Source organism: Ranitomeya variabilis, chromosome 2 (assembly GCF_051348905.1).
Source record: "Ranitomeya variabilis isolate aRanVar5 chromosome 2, aRanVar5.hap1, whole genome shotgun sequence".
NCBI lineage: Eukaryota > Metazoa > Chordata > Amphibia > Anura > Dendrobatidae > Ranitomeya > Ranitomeya variabilis.
The window spans coordinates 616,334,225-616,352,219 of NC_135233.1; the positions used below are offsets into that span (position 1 = coordinate 616,334,225).

Here is a 17,995-nt window from a genome sequence, read left to right on the forward strand (position 1 = left end):
AAACAAACACATTTAGTGTACTGGAGAAGTGCTTCTTCACAGCGGTGGAGCAGGAGCCATCAGACGCTGCGGTCTTCTGGTACTGCTCTGTCGCGGTAACTCCGTGACACCGAGGCTTTGGAAACCCGTGTGCATAGCAGTGGTAGAGGAAAGGGAGTACGATAACTGTCATCTGCCCATGGAGCCCAATTTTATTAAGGCATCCCAGGGAGTTTGCTTAAGATTGTGGCCTGTGACTGAGGGGATGAGGAAGTATACTCTGATCCAGAGTCTGCGCACTTTAGGGCAAAGCCACCATATGTGATAAATGTCGCTCTCGAACTGGTGTCCTCAGAAGCACCGAGGGGAATAGTTAGGGACCACTCTGAGCCACTCTGGCTGGCATCAAATACCATTTCATCATTGCTTCATATATGGTTTCCAGCATCAGAATATTAAGTAGGCCCCGTGTGGTTGAAGACCAGATCTGAGTCCAATCTGCATCAGATGAAGTGGTGCCAATATGAGATTCCCAGTGGGAGTTGTAGGTAAGGTGGCATCTATGAGTAGTGTGGTTTAGATGGATATAGAGCAGACAGATGGTACCTGGCGCATGGGCAAGTAAGTGACCTCTTTATTCAAAAGGAGTATTGTGCGGGACATTCTTCAACAGAGAGGTGAGAAAACTGCGGATATCGGAACACTTCTTTGGGTGGAAGGTGGAATTTTTCCTGTAGGATCGGAAAAGTGATACAGTGTCAAAAGGCTCAACCACTAATTTAAATAGAACCTGTCATCAGGGTTATACATATTAAACTAAAGGCATGGCCATAATGGGGCTGGTATACTGATTTAATTGATACTTTCTGTGAAGAAATCCGTAGCCTGGTTTTTAAAAAACATCAATCTGTGCATGCGCCATCACCCGTGCCATCTTCCCTAAAACTGCCAGATGATCAATCTGCACATGAGCCTTTACTGTGCCATTTTATTAAAGCCCATCGAGAGATCCATTTTTTCAAACGCCAACTGTGTGAACCGGAATTTCAATAAGGAAGAAGACTGTCAGAGGAAGGGTCATGGAGGAGCTGAAGACCATACCCACAGTCCCGCCCCGATACACAGAGACCAAAACTTCTAGTGATTATTTTATGAAATCCAATCTATGGATTTCTTCACTGAAAGTGTGTATTTGTTATACCAGCGCCATTATGGCCATGCCTTTAGTTTAATATGTATAACCCTGATGACAGGTTCTCTTTAAATTAGTGGTGGAACCTGTTGACATCGGATGCAATTCACTTACAGAACGCCCGGGAGAAATTGAATCCTAGGGTAAATTGAGTACTACCTCACAGGGGGCAGTATTATACTACGTCACTGGGCAATATACTACGTGGCTCTGTGCTGAATACTACGTCACTGGGCAATATACTACGTCACTCGGCAATATACTGGCAATATACTACGTGGCTCTGTGCTGTATATTACGTCACTGGGCAATATACTACGTGGCTGGGCAGTATACTACATCGCTGGGCAATATTCTACGTGGCTGGGCAGTATACTACGTCACTCGGCAATATACTACGTCGCTGGGCAATATACTACGTCACTGGGCAATATACTATGTGGCTGACCAATATACTACGTGGGCTGTGCTATATACTACGTGGCCATGCATATTCTAGAATACCCGATGCGTTAGAATCGGGCCACCATCTATTAACTACTATAATACTGCCCCTATGTACAAGAATATAACTACTATAATACTGCCCCTATGTACAAGAATATAACTACTATAATACTGCCCCTATGTACAAGAATATAACTACTATAATACTGCCCCTATATACAAGAATATAACTACTATAATACGGCCTCATATATAAGAATATATTTTACTACGGAGGACATGTTGCTGACGTAGTTACAGGAGATTTTTTTGTCTATGTGATACATGAAAATTGATTGTTTTCTATAAATATTTGATTGATGCCAACATAAATAATAGGTTACATATTAAGAAATTCCACGTGTATACGTATTGTTATTTGCTCTCTCTATATTCTTCCTTCATTCCTATGTTATAGTGTAGCGCCCCCACTGCCGCAGGGCCGAGGGGTGCCCTGTACCGGGCCTCTGAGTCTCTGCTCTGGGGTTGTCACGGTGGCTAGGCCCAGTCCGTGACCCTGCCGAGGGGCGTACAGTGATAGATATGATGGATGATGGTAGTGGTGAGGCTGTAGTGGTGCGGTGCAGTAAATAACGAGGACACCAGGTTGCAGTCTCTTTACCTCTTTACTGAAGATCTCTGGGTCCTCAGTCCAGAATCTGGATAACCAGGCTGCGCAAGTCCGGCCGGTCCAATGGCACCTCCAGAGTTCTCTTAACAGGTGGAAATCTGTGCCTTCCTTCTAGCGCTATGTGTTGCGGTCCTTCCCTGCTGTGCTTACAGAAAGTCCCCACAACTGTTATGTCTGTTTCTTAAGTTCCCTCACAACTCGATTAGATGATGTTCTGCTAATCCTCCGTCCCTCCCTGATGTTCTGGTTGGGACGGCACCCGTTTGACGGGTAGGCTCGGAGCTCTCCTGGGACCCTAGAGTCGCCCCTCTCCACAAGTTGCCCCCCAAGACTGCATAGGTGATTTAAGTTAGACAGCCCGCCTTAGACTGACTGTCCTGCCGCTGTTTGGAGTATTGCTTGAAGCTGAATGTTATTATACTCCCTCGGCGTTCCGGCCACCGGTAGTGCGCCTTAGTAGGGTGTTGCTTCGGTCTTACAGCACGACCCCTACTGGTATTTCTCCTTTTGCTTGATCTCGTTTCTCACTCAGCACAATCTATCTCGCTTCTAATCCTTCCTTGGGCACCGCCGCTATCCTGAGCAGGCACGGTCCCGTTACGTTCGTTCAAGTTGCCAAGCCTCTGTCAGGATCCCACCCCTGACAGAGACCCTACTGTATCTTCCCCCCACAACACCCTCTGCCACAAGGTGTTGCCTGGTTCCAACCCAGTCAGCTTTCTGATCTAACTTCCTGCCTGACCCCCAGTTTACCCACTATGGTGGGGAGTGGCCTAGTGAATAGAACCCTTAGCTCCCACCGGAGGCCCGACTGTGAAATGTATTGGTGTCTGTGATACCTGATCCGATGAACTCTTTCAGTGCCATCAGACGCACCATAGCTCCCCATAGTGGCGGAGCCACAGTACTGCAACGACCAGGACTCTGGGGCGCTGCACTCCCCCCTGGTTAAACACAGTACTCCGGGACTGAGAAGAAAACAACAATACAAGTTAGCAAAAAGACATACAGTTTTGTTGAGTGCAATAACAATAAGTATACTTAAACAGAGCTTCCCTTTATGGGAGGTGAGGACACTTGAACGTTACAAACATGGTTAGATATCATAGCAACATGCTATAAATAACTTTTCTTACCCAACCGGGTATTCTACTAAGTGCAAAATTGTTGAACAATAATTTAACATTGCCTTTAAGGACATACACTCTGAATCCACTAAAGACCTTCTTATAATCACATTATAAGGCAATTTAACTTTTTCATTCTCCCACTTTAAATCTGCAGGACCGCCTGTCCTAACGGCACCAGACCTACTGCCTCGCCTTTCTATTACAGGACCGCCCCGTTCAGCCCGGGCCTACTGCCTTTTCAACTACTATACACAGTATAGAGCATAACATTACTTTCAGTTTAAGAGCACCGAGCCATCTCTTCATGACTCCAAGGAGGACTCAGGGTTCACCTTCTATCCTCGTTATCTATCAACATTATCAAGCATTTTCTATAGAACATTAAACTTTCTTCTAGCTTTCACTTTCTTTCAGGGAACATCATCAGCATTTCTTCACAATTAACTAGTTGGATACATATAACTTTCTCATGTAAACATTATCATCACTTTCTTTCGTCAAAACATTATTGCTACCTGTCTTAAAGCAATATCACCATTTAAGTGCACAAATGAACATCCCCTTTAAGAGGGGACCAAGTCTCTATGAGGTAGCATATCTTCTCAAGCTACCAGTCCATACTCAGCAAAGGTTCCAGTGTGGTATCTTCACAAAGAGTCCTTCTTTAAGTAAAACCAGTAGGGAGCACCTTTAATAAGGTGCAAACTATTTACAAAAAGTTTGTATCATGCACTGTTCATGATTGCGGCAGTTCTGGAAACTTGTGCAAAACTTAGAAAAAACAAACAAAACAATAGGGATCCTGGGTCAACAAAGAGATCCCTTTAAGAGTTAACCCTGGACGGGTTTTAGCAGCAACATAATAGAACAGTAACTATTTACATATTTAAAGCATTCATGCTTACTCATTTTTCGGTTCAGAGGGTGGTTTCCTTCCGGGCCTCACCAGACCGACGGGTCGTGCTGCCGATCCAGGAAGTGGTTCTGGTCCCAGCAATGACAGGATCCCTCACCGCGATGCTCTTTTCTCTGATGATCCGGCACGCCCCCAAGGTACATGGTGGGTCCGGGTTCCCCGCCGCTCCGCAGGGACAGGTTCTGTGGCTTTTGCAGCAGGAGGTTCATCCTCTGATGCTCCGGCAGTGGCTTGGAGTGCGACGCACCGCTGGACGCCCCGAGCCATCTAGCCGGCCTCACCAGTTTCCCTCCTCCACCTGGTGTAGGTTACAGCGTCACCTGGCTCCAGGTCGCGAGCGAACCTTCTTCCGCAGGGCTCTACCTCCTCCCAGTCCACGCGGACTTGTAGCGGCTCCCCGATCTCCTGTATAACCCCTCTTCCAAGTCGGGGGTTGAAGGAGACCACTACACCCCAGTGGGACGATGGGACCTCTGCGACGTTGGTCAGATCAACCTGGGTTGCCGGTTGTGGTCGGTCTCGCCATGCAGCCACCAAGCGCCGCAGGTGTTCGGCCTCTGGCACGATCTTCAGGCCCTGCGTCTGCAGCGCACTTTCAGCCACGGCCGGGTTGGGAGGAGCAGGGGACACCGGAGACAAACGGACCTCCGTGGGCTGGCCCAGCCGAGCGAGCACGCGGGCATCAGCCTCCAAGCAGCGTGCTATCTGGCGGGCCTCAGCTGCAGCTACACACTCCTCAGACGGTGGCAAGGGGGGTCGGCCCATCAGTGGCTCCGTAAGGGTCAGTCCCCGCAACGTTGGCACATCTGGGGCTGTGTCGGATGGCACAGCCTCAGGCTGGATCGGGTCAGTCCCACGCGGTGTTCCCGGTGTCGCCATCTTTTCTCCTTCCCCAGTGTCCTCTTCCCGCGGTCTCTTTCGGGGGCGGCCCCGTCTCCATGGTCTCCACCCTCCAAACAGGATCAGGAGGCGGACCTCAGCTGTTGGCGGACACGTCCTCAGGACACAGAAATATTTAGACTGGGCGGCCATTATGGTTCGCGCTCTCCAGCTTGCCTACGCCCACTCCACGCCCCTCTTCTTCTCCTGCGCTCTCCTCAGCGCTATAATGGCGGTGGATTTTGGCGGTAAATGGCACAGCACAGTCTTTGTAATAAAGTACAGTCCAAGCACAACAAATCACAGTTCCAAGGCACACATGACCTGATTCTTCAGGCTTAAGTAGATCCTGTTCGTGACACCAAGTTGTAGCGCCCCCACTGCCGCAGGGCCGAGGGGTGCCCGGTACCGGGCCTCTGAGTCTCTGCTCTGGGGTTGTCACGGTGGCTAGGCCCAGTCCGTGACCCTGCCGAGGGGCGTACAGTGATAGATATGATGGATGATGGTAGTGGTGAGGCTGTAGTGGTGCGGTGCAGTAAATAACGAGGACACCAGGTTGCAGTCTCTTTACCTCTTTACTGAAGATCTCTGGGTCCTCAGTCCAGAATCTGGATAACCAGGCTGCGCAAGTCCGGCCGGTCCAATGGCACCTCCAGAGTTCTCTTAACAGGTGGAAATCTGTGCCTTCCTTCTAGCGCTATGTGTTGCGGTCCTTCCCTACTGTGCTTACAGAAAGTCCCCACAACTGTTGTGTCTGTTTCTTAAGTTCCCTCACAACTCAATTAGATGATGTTCTGCTAATCCTCCGTCCCTCCCTGGTGTTCTGGTTGGGACGGCACCCGTTTGACGGGTAGGCTCGGAGCTCTTCCGGGACCCTAGAGTCGCCCCTCTCCACAAGTTGCCCCCCAAGACTGCATAGGTGATTTAAGTTAGACAGCCCGCCTTAGACTGACTGTCCTGCCGCTGTTTGGAGTATTGCTTGAAGCTGAATGTTATTATACTCCCTCGACGTTCCGGCCACCGGTAGTGCGCCTCAGTAGGGTGTTGCTTCGGTCTTACAGCACGACCCATACTGGTATTTCTCCTTTTGCTTGATCTCGTTTCTCACTCAGCACAATCTATCTCGCTTCTAATCCTTCCTTGGGCACTGCCGCTATCCTGAGCAGGCACGGTCCCGTTACGTTCGTTCAAGTTGCCAAGCCTCTGTCAGGATCCCACCCCTGACAGAGACCCTACTGTATCTTCCCCCCACAACACCCTCTGCCACAAGGTGTTGCCTGGTTCCAACCCAGTCAGCTTTCTGATCTAACTTCCTGCCTGACCCCCAGTTTACCCACTATGGTGGGGAGTGGCCTAGTGAATAGAACCCTTAGCTCCCCCCGGAGGCCCGACTGTGAAATGTATTGGTGTCTGTGATACCTGATCCGATGAACTCTTTCAATGCCATCAGACGCACCATAGCTCCCCATAGTGGCGGAGCCACAGTACTGCAACGACCAGGACTCTGGGGCGCTGCACTAGCATCCTGCTCCCCGGTTCTCACCTGTTACTATTGCTGTTAGAATCAGAGGGATCAGAATCAGAATTCGCGGCAGGTTCCCCATGTCCCGTGCGCTGCAGTCACAGGTGGACACGGCTTCTCTCGCAGAGTCTTTCGTTGCAGTGACTTCAGATTAGTACTTTCTCGTTACTATTTAACAAATCACAATATAATTGTTGTTCTGCCAGAGTTGACATTATTAGCCAGGAAACACCCACGTCTATAATCCAACCTGTTGGCACCTACCTATCTCCTGTAGGTCTAAAGTACCAGCTCTATAACCCCTGAACAGATAATCATTTGTTTTTGGAGTAAAGGTAAACATGGGCAAAGTTTTGTAATTCTGCATTATAAAATTTGCTTATGATTGTTCTAGGATAACTTCTTAAAGAACAAGTATATCCAGCTCTGACAATTCAGAAAAGGGAGGAGGGGGGAGGGGGAAGGGTTGAAGCTTGACACGCCGAGACATACATCTGAGAGCCGTTGCAAATGAATGTAACTGGTGGGTGCCGTACCTTGCTGGTGATTTTCAGCTGAAGTAGAAGAAAGGAGAAATGGGAATTTCCAGCACGTCCATCCAGTGTAAGTAAAATAACCAAAATTTATTAGAACATTTTAAAAAACAATTTTAAAAAAAGAGAGAGGAACCCTCTTTGCCTGACGCGTTTCTGGCGCACCACAGCGCCCTTAGTCATAGGAACTAATACAACATGGATAAACAGGTTTATATATGACAGGGAACCAATCACAGACATAGCAATCAATTTCATTGGAAAAGGCTGCAGCTAGACTCACATAACAGAACTTTAACTTATTTTTCTCCAAATATATTGGAAATACACAAATATCTGTTTTAAATTACCACAAAATCTGTTTGTCAATTCAATATATATAAAAAAGATCATTCTTGTAATTCATACCATGTGGATATTTGGTGTCTAAAGTTAGAATCCAAAAAGCTTCCCGCAGAGCTAATTGCTTCCTCCAATCTCCACCTCTAGGTGACTGACTAACCCTTTCAATGCCAAAAAAAGAAAAATCTGATAGATCGCCTTTGTGCACAGAAATAAAATGTTTAGTAGCCCCAGAATAACCTGAATTATTATTTTTAATATTAGCTATATGTTCCGAAATTCTTTTTTTAATTTTCCTTGTGGTATAACCTATATAGCAAATATTGCAGGCTTTGCATTTTATGCAGTATATGACATGATCAGAGTCACAATTGATAAATGATTTTATATTATAAGTGACATTGTGATTCGAAGAAAAAGAAGTTCTTTTGTTGTCTGCAAATTTGCAGACATTGCATCTGTAGCGCCCCCACTGCCGCAGGGCCGAGGGGTACCCGGTACCGGGCCTCTGAGTCTCTGCTCTGGGGTTGTCATGGTGGCTAGGCCCGGTCCGTGACCCTGCTGAGGGGCGTACAGTGAATAATAGATATGGATGGTGCTGCGGTGCAGTAAATAACGAGGACACCAGGTTGCAGTCTCTTTACCTCTTTACTGAAGGTTTTAGAGTCCTCAGTCCAGAGCGCTGTCAACAGGGCTGTTTGAGACCGGCCGGTCCAAAGGCACATCTGGAGTTCTCTTTACAGGTGGGAAACAGTGTCTACCTTCTAGCGCTGTGTGTTGTAGTCCTTCCCTGCTGAGCTCCCGGGATAGTCCTCACAACTGATTCTGCTTGTCTCCGATGTTCATTCTCTCCGTCCCCCAGGTGATATGGTAGGGCGCACCCGTATGACGGGGTAGGCCTGGAGTTCTTCCGGGACCCTAGAGTCGCCCCTCTCCCACAGCTGCCTCCGTTGTCTGCTTAGGTGATTTGTGTGAGACAGCCAACCTATAATTGGCTGCCCTGCCGTGGTTTGCAGTAGTACTTAGAGTCTCTTACTTGCTTGGCGTTCCAGCCACTGACTGTTTGCGCCTCAGAAGGATGTTGCCTCGGTCTAACAGCACGACTCCTTCTGGTCCTAATGCCTCTTTTCTGTATTCCCGTTGTTCACTGGTTAGTTCTGCTCTTAGGGGTCTGCCAGGATCCCATCCCTGACAGATCCTCTCACTAGCTCTTCCCAGTTCCTTCTCTCTCCTCTTCCTGTCCAACCCCCAGTTTTACCAGAGTGTGAGGAGTGGCCTACTAGATAGGACCACCCCCCCTGGTGGCCGGAGTGTGAAGTGTAGTGAGGTGTTACCTGGTCAGAGAAACTCCTTTAGTGCAATCAGACGTACCATAGCTCCCCATAGTGGCGGAGCCACAGTACTGCAACGACCAGGACTCTGGGGCGCTGCACTCCCCCCCGGTTAAATCCAGTACTCCCGGACTGGGTAAACAAGAACAACAATACATGTTAACAGGAAACACACAAAATTTTTGAAATAGCATAACAATTAAACATAACAGTGCTTCCCTTTATGGGAGGTGAGAACTCTTGAACGTTGCGAAAGTTAGGTCATGCACAGTTTATGACTCTCAGTTCAGTGGTTGAAACAGCGGGGACCCCGGGTAAACAAAGGGGTCCCCCTTTTGAAAGTTTTTGAGCAATTCACCGTCCATTACTCTATTGTCCATTTTAAAACCTGTAACAAAAGATATGCACACAAATATTTTCAAGTAAATAGCAACCCTCGCTAATACCTCCAAGTTTTGTAGCGGAGGGGAGTTTGGTTCTGAGTGCTGTGTGTGGACCTTCGCAGCGCAGGGGTTGCTATTGGCCTAACAGGGCCCGCTATGCTTGCTACCTCTGGTGTAGTGTACTGTCTTCTAGCTACACTTCTAGTGAGTCTGGGTAGCACTGGCAGGTTGGGGCTCTCAGAGCTGCTGCTATCAACAGTGGGTACAGCAGATTCACTGATAGCAGAGGGAGGATTTGCCGGTTCAACGGTGGGCATGGCATCTGCAGGTAGGGCTTGTTGAGGTGGCGGGGCCAGATGATCTGGTACCACCATCGCTTCTGGTGGGTCCGGCTGTGGAAACGTTAGAACAGGTACCACGATGGCCTGATTTATCTGAGTCCACGACTGGGGAAAGTCACCAAGGACGGTATGGATCATCTTCTCCTTTTCCACCGGCGGGGAGATTCTTGGGGCCGTGTCCCTCTCTCTCAACTTATCGGGGCAGACCTTAAGGTGATCCCTGGATACCGCTGTCGAGGTCTCCCCTCTGTCCTTGCTGATGAGACAGACCTTCGTGTTGTCGAAGTCGGATGGCAGGATGGTATACGGTTCCGCTTCCCATTGGTCATCGAGCTTGTGTAGTCTCCTCTTTCGTTTAAGTACTTGCTCACCAGGTGACAGGGGAATCGCAGGAGCGTGCTGGTTGTAGTCCCTTTCTTGTTTTTGCCTAGCCTGGGCGAGACTTCTTTCCACGCACTCCTGTACTTTGCGGTACCTTCGCTGCCTTTCTGCATCCCAGTCTGCATCCGGTGAGGTATCTTCGGGGACTAGGACCCCCATGTCCAGATCAACGGGTAACTGGCTAGGCCTCCCCCTCATTAGGTATGCTGGAGTACAGTTGGTGGAATTTACTGGGATGTGATTGTAGATATCCACCAAGTCAGGCAACTTTGTCGGCCACAGGTTCCGTTCCTCTAAGGGCAAGGTCTTCAATAAGTCGATCACCACCTGGTTCATCTTTTCGCACATCCCATTGGCTTGAGGATGGTATGGCGTGGTTCGGATCTTCTTACACCCGTACAGTTGGCAGAACTCCTGGAACACTTCCGCTTCGAATGCTGGTCCCTGATCGGTCAGTACCTTCTCTGGGTAGCCATGGGGCCTACAAAAGTACTGCTGGAAGGCCTTGGCGGCAGTCCTGGCTGTTAGATCCTTGACAGGTACAACCACCAGAAATCTGGAGTAGTGATCTACGATGGTAAGGGCATAGATATAGCCTGACCGGCTAGGTGTCAACTTCACATGATCCAGCGCGACCAGTTCGAGCGGCCGTTTGGTGATGATAGGCTGCAGGGGAGCCCATTGGCTGCCACGGTCCTTCCTGCGTAGGCTACATGGACCGCACTCCCGACACCACTTCTCAATGGCTCTCTTCATGCCAATCCAATAGAACCTCCCTCGGAGTAGCCTCTCTAGCTTCCTCCATCCGAAGTGTCCGGCTCCATCGTGGTAGGCTCCCAGAACCATGGGCGCATCTCGCCTTGGCACCAATATCTGCCACACCAATTCATGAGTACGTGGGTCGATGCTCCTCCTGCACAGCTTGCCATCATGGATAAACAGTTTGCTTCTCCCCTTCCACAGCTGTTGGGTTTCCTGTGGATCATCTGGACCGGGATGCAACCCTGCCTGCGTCAAGAGCTCTTTCACCCGACGGACCGCGGGGTCACCATCCTGAGTTTCCGCCCATCCGTGATGGGGCAGGGGATTCAGCGTGGCATCCGGTTGGTTCCTGTGCCTGTTCTTCACATGATGAGAGTTCTGAGTGGCTTTGGGGCGATGGAATGCAGGCAGCTCCACCTCTTCAATTGCCTCCGGGTCTTCTCCCGTTTCTGGCAAATTGGGCATTCGGGACAAGGCATCGGCATTGGCATTCTTGTGTCCTGCCCGGTACTTGATGGTGAAATCGTAGTTGGACAGCCGGGCCATCCACCGCTGTTCCAAGGCCCCGAGTTTGGCAGTATCCAGATGCGTTAGCGGATTGTTATCCGTGAAGACGGTGAATTTCGCGGAGGCCAGGTAGTGTTTGAACCTCTCTGTCACTGCCCAGACGATGGCAAGGAATTCCAGCTTAAAGGAACTGTAATTATCAGGGTTTCTTTCCGTGGGACGGAGTTTCCTGCTGGCATAAGCGATCACCCTTTCTTTGCCTTTCTGGACCTGGGACAGTATGGCTCCTAATCCCACATTGCTGGCATCTGTGTACAGCACAAACGGTTGGTCGTATTCGGGGTAAGCCAGTACCTCTTCTCCCGTCAGTGCCGACTTCAAACAAGTGAAGGATCCCTCCAGCTCCTCGTTCCAATCAAAGGGGGTGTTCCTCCCCTTGGTCCTCTTTGGTTGGCCCACCAACAGGTTTTGCAAGGGTGCGGCCTTCTTGGTAAAGTCCTTAATGAACCTCCGGTAATAGCCTACCAGCCCGAGGAACTGCCGGACTTCGTGAAGGTCACTGGGCTTTGGCCAGTCCTTGATCACCGTGACCTTGTCGGGGTCTGGGGCCACTCCTTCAGCGCTCACCACATGGCCCAGGTACTGCACTTTAGGTTTCAGCAGATGACACTTGGACGGTTTCACCTTTAAGCCGAAGTTGGACAGGGCTTCAAACACCTCAGCCAGGTGCTTCAAATGGTCTTCGTAGGTCTTAGAGAAGATAATGACGTCATCCAAATACAGCAGCACGGTTTCAAAGTTCATGTGTCCCAGGCAGCACTCCATCATCCTCTGGAACGTCCCGGGAGCATTGCACAATCCGAAGGGCATGTAGTTGAATTCGCAGAGACCCATTGGGGTCGTGAAGGCTGTCTTCTCTTTGTCCGCCTCTGCCACAGGAACCTGCCAGTACCCACTGGTGAGATCTAAGGTAGAGAAGTAGTTAGCAGATTTTAAGGCAGCCAGAGACTCCTCTATCCTGGGCAGTGGGTATGCGTCTTTATGTGTAATGCGATTCAACTGCCTATAATCAACACACATCCTCATTGTACCATCTTTCTTTTTAACAAGGACTAACGGAGCTGCCCAGGGGCTACAGCTGTCTCTCACCACCCCAGCCTCCTTCATTTCCCGCAACATGTCCTTGGCACACTGATAATGAGCTGGGGGTACAGGGCGATATCTCTCTTTTATGGGTCGGTGATCTCCCTTGGGGATATGATGTTGGATCCCTTTCACCTGCCCAAAATCTAAGGGGTGTTTGCTGAATACCTGCTCGTACTCGTGTACCACCCTGTAGGCCCCCTGTTTTTGATGGGATGGGGTAAAGTCAGTGCCCACATGCAATTCCCGACACCAATCTTTCGAGTGCTCTGCAGAACCTTTGTTCTCCGCCACGTTTGACGGGACCAAGGGTTCAGGTGTCTGTATCACACTATTATTGACAGTGAACAGTTTGGCGAGCGTGGTATACTTGGTGAGGTGAACCTCTTCCTCCCCACAATTGAGGACACGTACGGGCACTCTCCCCTGGCGGACGTCGACCACCCCCCGGGCTGTCAGAACAGTAGGCCTATTATCTGAATATACGGGTTCTACCAAGGCCTGGTAGTCCTTACCCCTGAGGCCTATGGCTGCCCGACACCATATTAACATTTCACTCCTGGGGGGTATCGCGATGGGGTTTGAATCACTCACAGTGACACGACCAATCTCACCCCCAGTCAGCTCTACCTGCTGTCTCTGCATCAGAGCTCTGATTTCCTTCTGCAGGGCACGTTGCTCACTGTGGCCAGCGGTTTCCGCCACCTGTTGCAACAAAACAATAACTTCTGCAAGACAATTTTCTATAACATTAGTACCAAGAGTCATCATGGGATTACATTCTCGACGATCAATATCAACAATCACAATCCCTTGGGCTTTCAATTCAACCCGCCCCACCTTGATGGTGACCTCCTTATACCCCACTTGTGGCAACAGCTGACCATTACTGGCTATTATGGTGAAATCATCGTCAGGGCCACGAGTAATATCAGTGTCCTCCCAATACCGTTTATAAAGCACGTGAGGTATAGTCGTCACCTGAGAACCGGTGTCCAGCAGAGCGTTCAAGGGGATTCCATCAACCACTACAGGGAGAACTGGTCGTCCTCCAATATACTTGGTTCTCCAATGCTGCGGGCCTGACCGTCCTACTCCTGGGGGTTGGCCCTTTGCCCCAGGGGTTGCTCGTTTAAAGGACAGTACCTTGCAAGGTGGCCCACCTGGTGACAGCGGCGGCAGATGGGTCGTCCGTCCTGATGGAAGCGATCGCTGTCCCGGCCTCTGGTCGGTGGGGTCCTCTTCTGTCGCGTCCAGGGGACATCTTCTGGTCTGGAGGCTAGCTGGATCTTTTCCTTGGGGGCCTCGTGTAGGGACTGCACCGTCCGGGCTAGGGCAGCAACGCTCTTGGTCAGCTCCTGCATCTGAAGACGGAGTCCTGCAGGGGAGTCGTCCTCGAAGCTCTGGGCGTCGGCCTCCGCGGCAACTGGGGTATCCGATGCCACCTCCTGGTGGTATGTGAGAGCGGGGCGCCTGGGTGGTACTGTGCGGCTGGGCTGTCGCTCCTGCAATGCCTGGATAGCTTTATCTTTGAATTGCGCAAAAGTCAAGTCTGGATTTTGCATGGCCAGGAAGTGCAATTGGCCCCGCTGGTGACTGCACAGGAGCCCCTCAATGAACCGCTCCTTCAGGAGTTTATCCTCATCCTGCATGCTGCCGGGGTCACTCTGCTTAATGGCCCGCATCGCCTCCTGGAGATTAAGGGCATAGTCCCGTAAGCTATCCTGCGGTCTCTGTTTGCATCCATAGAAAGTCAGTTTAATTTCTGTAGCAGTGCGAGTATCGAAGGTGGCTTTAAGCTTTGCAAAAATCTGCTGTGCAGTTCCCTTATCCTCGGCGGGCCAGGACTTCAATTCTCTCAGAGCCGCCCCAAAGAGTTGGCCAGTTATCATATGAACCTTCTGCGGCTCTGTCAGGGGATAGAACTCGAGCAGGCTGCAGAGCCCTTCCTTAAAGTCAGTGAATGTATGCGACTCCCCAGAGTATCGTGGGAGCCAGGCCGCTCCGGGTTGGTACGGCATAGAGAAGGGCATTATGGCTTTTGTGTTAGCGGCAGCGTCTGACTGGCTGAGGGGAACAGCGGGTTCTGCGGCAACCGGTGGTGGTATTAGGGCCGCGGCTTCGCCCGCTGCGGGGACCGGAGCTGCCCCTGCGTCCGCGGCTGCGGCCGCCACCTCCTCTCCTCCCGACTCGGACATGGCTGTCCCTTCCTCCCACTAACCTGCTGGAGGTCGGAGTTCCTCTTCCGGGATTGGCGCCTTACCGCGCTTTCCGTTCCGCGCTTCTTATGGCCGGTTCCGCCCACAAAGCTGAGGCTCCTCCCTCCGTGCGCGGCAATGGCGAATTTTGGCGGTAAATGGCAATACACAGTCCAAGCACAATAAATCACAGTTCCAAAGCACACATGACCTGATTCTTCAGGCTTAAGTAGATCCTGTTCGTGACGCCAAGTTGTAGCGCCCCCACTGCCGCAGGGCCGAGGGGTACCCGGTACCGGGCCTCTGAGTCTCTGCTCTGGGGTTGTCATGGTGGCTAGGCCCGGTCCGTGACCCTGCTGAGGGGCGTACAGTGAATAATAGATATGGATGGTGCTGCGGTGCAGTAAATAACGAGGACACCAGGTTGCAGTCTCTTTACCTCTTTACTGAAGGTTTTAGAGTCCTCAGTCCAGATCGCTGTCAACAGGGCTGTTTGAGACCGGCCGGTCCAAAGGCACATCTGGAGTTCTCTTTACAGGTGGGAAACAGTGTCTACCTTCTAGCGCTGTGTGTTGTAGTCCTTCCCTGCTGAGCTCCCGGGATAGTCCTCACAACTGATTCTGCTTGTCTCCGATGTTCGTTCTCTCCGTCCCCCAGGTGATATGGTAGGGCGCACCCATATGACGGGGTAGGCCTGGAGTTCTTCCGGGACCCTAGAGTCGCCCCTCTCCCACAGCTGCCTCCGTTGTCTGCTTAGGTGATTTGTGTGAGACAGCCAACCTATAATTGGCTGCCCTGCCGTGGTTTGCAGTAGTACTTAGAGTCTCTTACTTGCTCGGCGTTCCGGCCACCGACTGTTTGCGCCTCAGAAGGATGTTGCCTCGGTCTAACAGCACGACTCCGTCTGGTCCTAATGCCTCTTTTCTGTATTCCCGTTGTTCACTGGTTAGTTCTGCTCTTAGGGGTCTGCCAGGATCCCATCCCTGACAGATCCTCTCACTAGCTCTTCCCAGTTTCTTCTCTCTCCTCTTCCTGTCCAACCCCCAGTTTTACCAGAGTGTGAGGAGTGGCCTACTAGATAGGACCACCCCCCCTGGTGGCCGGAGTGTGAAGTGTAGTGAGGTGTTACCTGGTCAGAGAAACTCCTTTAGTGCAATCAGACGTACCATAGCTCCCCATAGTGGCGGAGCCACAGTACTGCAACGACCAGGACTCTGGGGCGCTGCACATCTATTACCAGAACATTTAAAGAAACCCTTCACTGATAACCATGATGTGGGAGTTTTTTTCGGGCGCACCATACTGGGAGATAAAACATTCCCCAGTGTGCAACCTCTTTTAGCCACTATCCTGCATCCGTTTTGGAGAATTGTGCACAAAGATCTATCTTGATTGACTACAGGAAGATATTTGAGAATGATCTGTCTCATTTTGTTATACTGACTGCTATAAGCAGTAGAAAAAGTGATCTGCGTTTCAGAAGCGGCACTTACATTCTTATTTTCAGAATACAATAAATTGGTACGTGGAATTTTGGAAACTTGTCTGAATGCATGCTTTATGTTAAATTGTTTGTACCCTCTATCAAGCAGTCTATCAGAAATAATACGACTCTCCTTATGGAAATTTTCTTCACTAGAGCAAATTCTTCTTGCTCTGGTGAGCTCCCCCATAGGAATGGCATGAATAGTGTGACGAGGGTGTGAGCTTGAAGACATCAGGATCGTATTACCAGAGTTGTCTTTTCTGTAGAGTGAGGTGTTAACCCTCTGTGTTGTGTTACTGCCTGTAAGGAGTACATCCAAGAATGAAACTTCATCTGAAGGAATGCCGCTGGTGAAACGCAGGTTGCATTGATTGTCATTCAGATAGTACATAAAATCAGAAAATTTAGTCACCTCCCCCTGCCAAATTAGCAAAATATCATCCACAAATCTCCCATACCAATTAAGGTATGGGAGAAATGGATTGTCATCTGTAAATATGTAAATTTCTTCCCACCATGCCATAAATAAAATTGCTAAAGATGGAGAGAACTTAGACCCCATAGGAGCACCCATGGTCTGGATGTAATACTCATTTTGGAACATAAAGAAATTGTGCTTTAGTAAATAATGTAAAGACGCAAGAATAAACCATTTCAATGAGTCTGAGTAACTGCTATACTTATTTAGGTGATATTCAATTGTTGTGATAGCCAAAGAGTGGGGAATGCATGAATATAAATTTGTGACATCACAAGTTACAAAAGAATAATTGTGGCACCACTGAAAAGTGTCAAAAACCTTCAAAACTGATGAGGTGTCTTTAAGATACCCTGGAATTCTTGGGATCAAAGGTTGAAGATACTCGTCAATCAAATGACTAAGATTTTCATTTAGGGAACCCATCCCAGAAATTATAGGTCGCAAAGGTGGAGGGAAAACATTTTTATGTGTTTTTGGGAGCTCATGAAAAATGGGAATAATTGGATGTTCCGGAAGTAGCCATTTATAAATTTTGTTGTTAATGACCCCCAATCTCTGTGCATTATTTAGTATATCAGTCATGTCATATTTGAAAGACAATGTAGGGTCAGATCTTAAGGAAGTGTATGTGCTGGTATCCTGTATAATAGATATTATCAATTTACAGTACAAAGCAGTATCTATGACTACTATACAGCCCCCTTTGTCCGACTGACGAACTGTCAAATCATGATTACGTTGTAAATCTCAAACAGCCTGAGATTGAATTTTACTCAAGTTACTTCGATAATTAGCATTCCGTGTTTCAGCATGTAGTTTTTTTAAATCCTGTTCTACTAAGGTCTGAAACAGGTCTAAAGCAGGATCTCTTGATTGGAGGGGATAATATGCCGGATTAGATGAAAGCACCTGCACATCTTCGTCCTTTATTTTGTCCTCATCAGAATTTTCCTCCTGAAGGGAGGTTAAAGTAAGTAGCACGCATTGTTCCATAAAGGAAAGGGACGCATTATTTTCCTTGGTGCAATATGATCTTTTACTACCAGGATTAAAGTCATTTTGGTTATCTGAAAAAAAATGTCTTTTGACCGTAAGAAGACGAGTAAATTTGTTGACATCTTTAATAGTCTCAAATAAGTTGAAATTGCCAGTTGGAACGAAGTTCAGACCTTTGGCCAACTTAAGGTGGACATTGATAATACTAACAAAGAACTTTCCAAATACACAGACTAGCCTGATTTTGATATGCTTTCTAAAAAGATGACTGATCATTTAAAGACTATGGAGGACTCCATTATAAAAATGAAAAAATCTAAGTTTAACAGAGACTCTTTTGACTATAAAAATGACAAAGTGTATTCATGGAAAAAAC

At 49.1% G+C, this 17,995-nt stretch overlaps 1 protein-coding gene across 1 annotated transcript in view; it reads right to left on the bottom strand.

Annotated features, from left to right (window-relative positions):
* LOC143807348 (fatty acyl-CoA hydrolase precursor, medium chain-like) overlaps window positions 1-7,022 on the bottom strand; it is a 53,701-nt gene extending 46,679 nt beyond the window's left edge. The window contains exon 1 of the mRNA XM_077288792.1: window positions 6,757-7,022. Within this exon, the coding sequence (XP_077144907.1) occupies window positions 6,757-6,817 (61 nt within the window). The 5' untranslated portion in view covers window positions 6,818-7,022. The remainder of the gene's footprint in view (window positions 1-6,756) is intronic.
* Window positions 7,023-17,995: the final 10,973 nt, after the last annotated feature.